Source organism: Nymphaea colorata, chromosome 13, assembly GCF_008831285.2.
Source record: "Nymphaea colorata isolate Beijing-Zhang1983 chromosome 13, ASM883128v2, whole genome shotgun sequence".
In the NCBI taxonomy this organism is placed as follows: Eukaryota; Viridiplantae; Streptophyta; class Magnoliopsida; order Nymphaeales; family Nymphaeaceae; genus Nymphaea; species Nymphaea colorata.
Window position 1 is genome coordinate 16938600 of NC_045150.1, and position 7504 is coordinate 16946103.

General features: G+C 36.1%; 1 protein-coding gene across 3 annotated transcripts in view; it reads right to left on the bottom strand.

The window, feature by feature from the left end:
• The window catches only part of LOC116267318 (glutathione S-transferase TCHQD), a 5522-nt gene extending 389 nt beyond the window's left edge, over positions 1-5133 (bottom strand). Inside the window, exons 1-4 of one of the 3 annotated variants that reach the window (XM_050081067.1) lie at positions 4997-5120; positions 2097-2451; positions 648-920; positions 1-571 (exon numbers count right to left, since the gene is read on the bottom strand). The exon at positions 1-571 is cut by the window's left edge and continues 389 nt beyond it. In XM_050081067.1, the coding sequence (XP_049937024.1) occupies positions 1-571; positions 648-856 (780 nt within the window). In that variant the 5' untranslated portion in view covers positions 857-920; positions 2097-2451; positions 4997-5120. Of the gene's footprint in view, positions 572-647; positions 921-2096; positions 2452-4897; positions 4919-4996 lie in introns of those variants that run through there. The other 2 variants (XM_031648998.2, XM_031648999.2) reach the window with 2 other exon arrangements.
• Positions 5134-7504: the final 2371 nt, after the last annotated feature.

The following is a 7504-nucleotide window of genomic DNA, read 5'->3' on the forward strand; positions in this document are numbered from 1 at the left end:
TCGTATCCATACCATGATACCGGTACTAAGAAGTGTTTTATATTTTCTCCATCCAGAAAAATACTTCCCAATTACCACCACATAACTTGGTCTACACTTAACATGCTTCCAATACCCTGCAATTTTTGGTCTGCAATTTATATACTTATCTTCCAGATTCAAAAGCTCTATTCGTGCTAGAACAGGAATGAACATAGAATCTACCACGGAGTACTCCTGACCAGCTAAGTAAGGTGCTTCTGTAAGCTGCTGTTCCGCATCATCAAGAAGACGAACCAGCTGGTCCTCACTTTGCTTCACAACATCTGGATCCTTCAAAATTTCCTCTGTATCATATGCTGACTGAAGTCTTGAGCGATACATACTGGCCAGATCAGGTGACTCGGCCATTCGAGCCATTACCACCCTCCTTATGAAAGTGGACACAAAAAGCCGATATTTCTCTGGGACATGAGAGAGTGTGAACACCTTCGGATTCCAGCCTTGTATCTTTCGCATCCATTCTAGGGCCTTGTCATCAAGGACAGCAGCTTGACTATCAAACGAGGAGACATTTATTCTGTGTATGTACCTGTATTTCTTCAAAGAATAAGACCAGTTGAATAAAAGAACAGAAAGATATGGGAATTATGAAATAAAAGCATTACTGGATCATGTCGAGCGTGTCGTAGATGATTGTTCCACCATTCTTCAAAAGTGGCAGCTTTGCAGAAGGGTTCATACGAAAGAATGGGGAATCCATGTTCTTGCCCTTCAAAGGATTTACATGGTAGGAGATGTAATCAATCTCCCTCTCTTCCAATGCAAGTCTTACCTTCTGGCTGTCAAGGGAATAAGGATGGTGGTATAGCTGCATGATTTCCTAAACATCTGAGATTACATAGATAGCATGTAATCCGGCCCTCTGGGAGGCTATTTACCTGGAAACATAACAGAGTAATCCACATGTTATGGAAGGATATTGAGAATAACCTGCACATGATGAGCCCTGAAAACGTCCAACATAAATGCTTTCACTGATATGATTAATTTTCCAGCACAACCAGCCCTAGTGAACGGTACCTTGCACTTTTTCAAAATTGTCTTCTCTCTGGGACTGACATGGCTAATGGTTTATCACATTTCATTCTAGAAAGAAACATGTACCACTTCTTAATGGTGTCATACAAACATCAGATGCCAAATTTGTTATCAAGAACACGTTGTAGAAAGACCTGCCAAGAAAATTAAACTATCCTAACAATTATCATCCACACGATTTCCAGGCAAATAGTATGGGTAGATAATGGGAGCTCAAAAAAAGTGTGACAAAAGGCACGAGCTTCAGTCTAACGCAACTTAAACAACATATTATCAATTATAGATCCCAGCAAAGAAATATTCATTTGCAATAGTCATGTCTTATGATGCATAGAAAAGAGCAATAGCATAATCAATTACCTTTACAGATATACGAACAAGGTTTTGAAACAACTCAATCCACATTCATGTTATATCTTCAGCAACAGGCCACTTAATATTTTTTGCAGTTTAAAAAGGAAAGGACATATTTATAGATTGGAAATTTTAACCAAATTTAGGTCAGCCCACATTACTTCTCTGTTGATTCCTCCAGGATATGTGTTGCACGGAGATCTACTTTATTAGGTCTCCTTTCATATTAGAGTGCCTTTCTATTTTTCTCTTTAAGAAGACTGTCCAGAACCCCGAACATGTGGGATGCTGTGGTGAGACAAACATAGCATGGAGCTTTCAACCTTAATAATCGAACACATGGAAACATGGCATGACCCTACCATCCAATAACTTTTTAGTTGACAGATTAAGATAGACAGATCAGAGCGCACCATTTATATGGTAGCACATTACAGAGGAAATCTGGACAATCTTAAAGTTTTTCTACAGACCCAACAAATATGGACAACAAATGTTTGTTGTTGCATCTTTAGATTGTCACGAGCCAACCACTACCTGATGATACTAGATTAGGATGGGAAGAGTAAAAAGTGAAGCCATTTTCATTTCATATACAAAATTGACACATGCATATAACAATGATTTATGCGCCCATGGAATTCACAAACCACTTTCATTACTTGGATGAAGAGATAATCACTAGGATCAGTGAACAAGTTGAGCCCACTTTGCATCTGAACATTAGAATGAAAAAAGGTCCATTGAAGCTGTGAAAACAAATACCAATCCAGCTTCAATAGTCTGCCAAGCTTCAGATTAGGAGAAAAACTTTTCTTGGACTAACAAAGCAATTGAAAATAATTAAGCATTTGCAGAATTTATCTTGGTGGCCCATGGAAACAAAAGAAATAGGCATGGAAGTCATCCACCAATTTATTTGATTTTCTGTCTCTCTTCAAAGATTCAGCAGTTCCTAACTCCCTTGACAGTTGACACCTGCAGCCTCTTACTTGAGCAAGTTGAACAATAGGTTCACTGAAAACAGGAATCTGCTATTATTAGGAGCCAATAGATCGCCCAAGGCATTATTGCACCTTTCAACCCAAAATAATATTAATGATGATAAGGACAATGATGATGATGATGATGATACTAATGGCAATCATGATAATAAATTATCCTTCAGAATCATTTCATCAGGTATCCGTAAAAACGTTTCATTCAATCCTTCAACTATCTACTCCAACTTAAGATTTTTCCAGATATTTTTGGTATTTCCCAGTTCTAGTAGATGGAAGGTGTGGAACATGAAGTATCTGCTTCCTATGAAACATTTGCCACCAATTGCACCCTCACGAGTTAGGGGCCAACTTACTTGGTGGTAGCTCTTACTACTCTCCGGATCTATTGATGGGATCTTACTGAATACTATGAAATATTTGAACAATCCACTTACACTTGATTTATATATAATAGACATTAAACTTTTTTCTCTGTCCTTTTTATCATCTACATCAAAAACATCGCATAAGTAAATTGGAGTAATAACTGCAGTGAAGTTTAGAAATAGGAACTTAACTAATAACTATGGATTAATCAAAATCTTATTGTTTCCATTGAGAGGCTTGAAAATTTTCTTGCAGAAAGCCTGTCTGCAGCTTTCCAGCTAGAAGCCTCTCACTGAAGCTCTGCAGTCAACTTTCAACGAAAATTACAGTCTTTAGAATTCGGTTTCCAGTAAACCTTCTTCTTGCTGACTGTTTCTAGTGCGTTGTTAAGTGTCTGATTTTGAGCTGTCCTCATTTCTATTTCAGAATCCTTATGCTTTCTGTTAATTAAAACTGCCTAGCATCGAGTTGTACTACTCGGATATGCCATATGCTGCAGTTACCTATTCCAATTAACGCCATCCGTGAGTGACGGATTTGTGTAAAGTCAAGAATATCATTCACATCAAATCTGTGAATAGGCATCTCGGTCAGCCAAATTCTATGTCATGGCACCTTGGACTGGCCCTGTTTGCTCCTCTACGAGCATAGAGGTTAGACGTCCACTACTTCATGCCCAAGCTTTGTTTGTTGCCATTTTAAAGGCCTAAATTCCTTTTTATCTTGAAAATTGAGATATTTCTCATTCACAGAGGTCACCAAAAAACATATTTGACTTTACTTGCGAAATCCATTGACTCCAAGGTTACCTTTGGCAGGTCAGGCAACCTTGGTAACTGATAATGTTTGTTAAAGGAATAAAAGGACCGAAGGAGTTTATTTTCGTTATCCGCAACAACCATGCACCAAGATGAACCATTAACCAAATACTTATCTTTCCTACATTGTCAGACTGTGACTCTGGCGTTGAACGAATAACCAACAGAGCCAAATATCTTTGTTGGCGTTGTAAGGGACATAGATAAAAGCTTTTCCCATTCTCTTATTAACCAACTTCATAGTTCTGATTGTATGCCTCTGATGTGCTAGTAAGTAAGCAAAAATGCATCTGAAATAGCAACTTATATCCTAAATTGCACGGGCATATATGCAGGCAGAAGCATTTTCAGCAGCTTTGTGGATCAACCAAAATGACATATCATATAAAAGGCCACACATACAAGCATACGTGGACATAATATTTGAAACACATATTCTAGATCACATTTTGTACTTTTTTGCACATAATTCCAATATGGGCTGATGAAATACCTTTCTTCAAACAATTTCAAGCACTAAGATCAATTGCATCAAAAGAAATCTCAACAACTAATCACAATTTGATGGCGCTACATTCTTTAACACATATCTATTTAAAGAATCAGTAAGAACTCATCTTAATTCAAGCCTTTTGTTGGACATTCATCCAGCGAACAAAATGCACCTATTAATGCTCATCGACTGAATGAACGTGCGTATTTTTATGTTGTTTGCACAAACACCATAACCATGTCACTGAGCCTCCACCTGAAAAAATGACTCAAAAAGCCAACTTTCATCTACAGCTTTCTCTGACTGTTGACTTTTAAAACATGTACTAATTAACTCATCAGGCATGGATCATGAACCTGCCATTGGAAATTCACCCATCTTCAATCCATAGAAGTGTTTTTCGTCACCCATCCAGAATTTTAAAAAGAAACAAGAAAAGGTTCACAAGCCAAGCACCACTGAAGACTTACAAATCATAAAAAAATGATTCAACAATTCAACCCAACAGAAGCCTGACAGGATCAAAAGTCATTCGCGAATTACAAGAGAAAATGATCAGCCTTGAAGAACAAGAGAAAAACAAATGCAGATAGTTAGAGTAATCAAAGAAAGAATCCCCGAAGAGAAAACCAAATGCAGATAGCTAGAGAAATAAACGAAAGAACCTCCGCATGCCTAACGAATCATTACCAATAAAGGATGGAAACGGGAAAAAAGAAAAAAACACTGAAGAGAAAAATATGAGGCACGTTAGCAAGAAATTACGGAACTCTTCCACTAACCGAAAAGTTACTCTGATAGTGTAAAAGTAAAACTGAGTCAAAAACTTGGAAAGGAAATTCATTTCCAGTCAGGAAATGATTTCTTGGTTAGTTTCTGACCTCCAATTCTTCGTTACGAGAGAGACGAGTGATGGGAAGAACTGGGGAGGCAAAGCACTTCCTCTGAGCGTTAATGGCGAAATCTCCCTCTCGAGTGGGGAGGCAAGTCGGTTTCCATGCGTTTATGCTGGAAGAAGAAATTTACAATATTATGAAGAAAAAGTTAGTCAAGGACGGAAGGGAAACTTCGGTGACCTTTTCAAGTTCGTTTCCACACATTCTACAATGAGGTCCTACACTTTATCAAGAATGACAGCCAGGTGATCATGTTTCATTTAGTTGCCATGCAACCACCAAGACTGAAAAAAAAAACTATTATTTCATCCGTATGTAGAAAAAGTAATATTTTTTTTTTTAAATTTTCTTTTAAACTTTCTTAATTTTTTTTTTCGATCACCATGGAAGGTCTACCATGGACATTAATAGACTTATCACGAAATATGCCTTTATCATATCTAATGTATTAGATGTCCAAGTATTCGATTCGTTTCCTTGATTTTTAAGTTCACAAACCGAACTCAATTTGAATTTGACTTTTATTTTTATGTCTGTATCTGAATCCAGTTTTTATATGCACAATCCAATTTGAAATGGATTGTGATATTTTAATAATTGTCTTCCATTAGATGTGGGATGTTTATTAAAAATTGTGTTGGTATCCATATCCAATCCAAATGGGTTACATATTTTGTTTAATAAATCCAAATCTATTGGAGTGTCGTTTACTGTGTCGGAATCCAATATGATTTTTTAATCAAATGTTAATTTAAAATTTTCAATATATGATTTTTTTAAAAATAATTCAATCAAACTATTAAATACCTGACTTGTATGTTTTTAGTTTGATTGATTTCAGTGTGTCTTTGCTACCCCAAAAAGGTGAAGGTGTGCTTTCTTTCTAATTACCTTCAACTCGAAGAAACTTGCATTTGTCGTGAAGCCGTAAAATATAAAAGACTGAGCTGGAAAAGAAAAAAGAAACTGGCGCTTATTTTAGTTATTAGAACAAAAGTTAGGGGGCCTTTCCGTTACAATGCTCATTCCCTCGTGTTGTTTTCGTTTTTGGCCTGGGCGTTTTGTGCACGGAAAGTGGGAACTGTACAAAGTTGGACCTTTGGAACGCTTTTGAGGGTCGGTGAAAACGAAAATGGGAAAAAGGCCCTTTTTTTAATTATTTTCACCTTAGTCTTTTATTTTTTTAAAAAAAATATATACATGCACCCGCAGCAATAGATTCAAGCTTAGATGTGGTGAACTCAATATTTCCTTAAGTTTTGTTTTGGTAACTCAAGACGAGTTCTAGATTGACTCGGTTTGGCTCGAACTGGGCTTGACTAACCAATGATGCGAGTGAGTAGGGGGGGGGGGCATTTAATAAAAAAAATTTATATAAATTTTAAAAATTTAATTAAACTAATATACAAAATTTAGAAAAGTGTATTTCAGCTTCTGTTAAGAATTTTGAAACAAATTACTAGCTCCACCATTTTCAGTGCAATTCGAAATGTAATGCCAATGAACCGTTGGCTTTTTAGCGACGGAAGAGAGCTTCTTATGAAATATTTACTGCATGCTGATAAATAATGAGTTTGGTATGTGAGAATCATATGCTTTTGTCACTGTCAAGGAAATCTTTTTGGAGCTGTCAACGATGATAATGGCGGTGGGCACGGCCACGTTCTGGTTCATTCCATGGATGGCCTCAAAAGCACGCAGACTTAACGACCTCCAGCTTCTGTTTGGTGCTGTCCTCTTCAATGGATGCCATTTAATTTATTTAATTACAAAATCTTTAAGTAATTATTGACAATGGATTTTGTATTGTTAAAAAGACAACTAAGTTGTGGGGCATTAATGAACAAATTAAACCGTTTGCCCATTTAATTCACGTTATTGTTTGAATTAATATGATAAAAAGACCATAATGCCCTTAGTGAAGATAAATTGCAAAATTTATTGCTATATATAATAAATTATAACAAAAAAAATCAGTTTTTCTATTCGCATTATGTTGTATTTTTTTTTTCCATTAACGCCAGAAAGTTCTGTAAGAAAAAATTGATTGTTTGAGTATCTTCATGATGATCAATAGAGGGTAAAACAATATTTTTACTGATTGACAATTAAATTTTTAAAAATAATTCTATGATGTTCTTTTTCTATGATTTATATTAACCATAGAAAAACTTAAAGAGTATGAAAAGTACTTATGAATGTAGCTATTACTGTCAATTTTTGAATTTTTTTTTGAAAAAAAAAAAAGTGGACGGAGATTGTCTAGTGAGAGGAGACCAAGATCTCGTTTCAAGCAAAAAAGGTTCTGGATTTGAGGTATTAGTGCGATCCAATGCTTAGTTTTTCAAACTACTTTACATTGTTTTTTTCAAAGATCTATTTATATTCTATGTGACCGACTACAAGTGGGTACATGGACTCTACTATGGTTCTGAGTTCTGGATCATGTCGGATCCACCCAACTGAGATCTGGGTTTCGGCGCTCTGATCTCT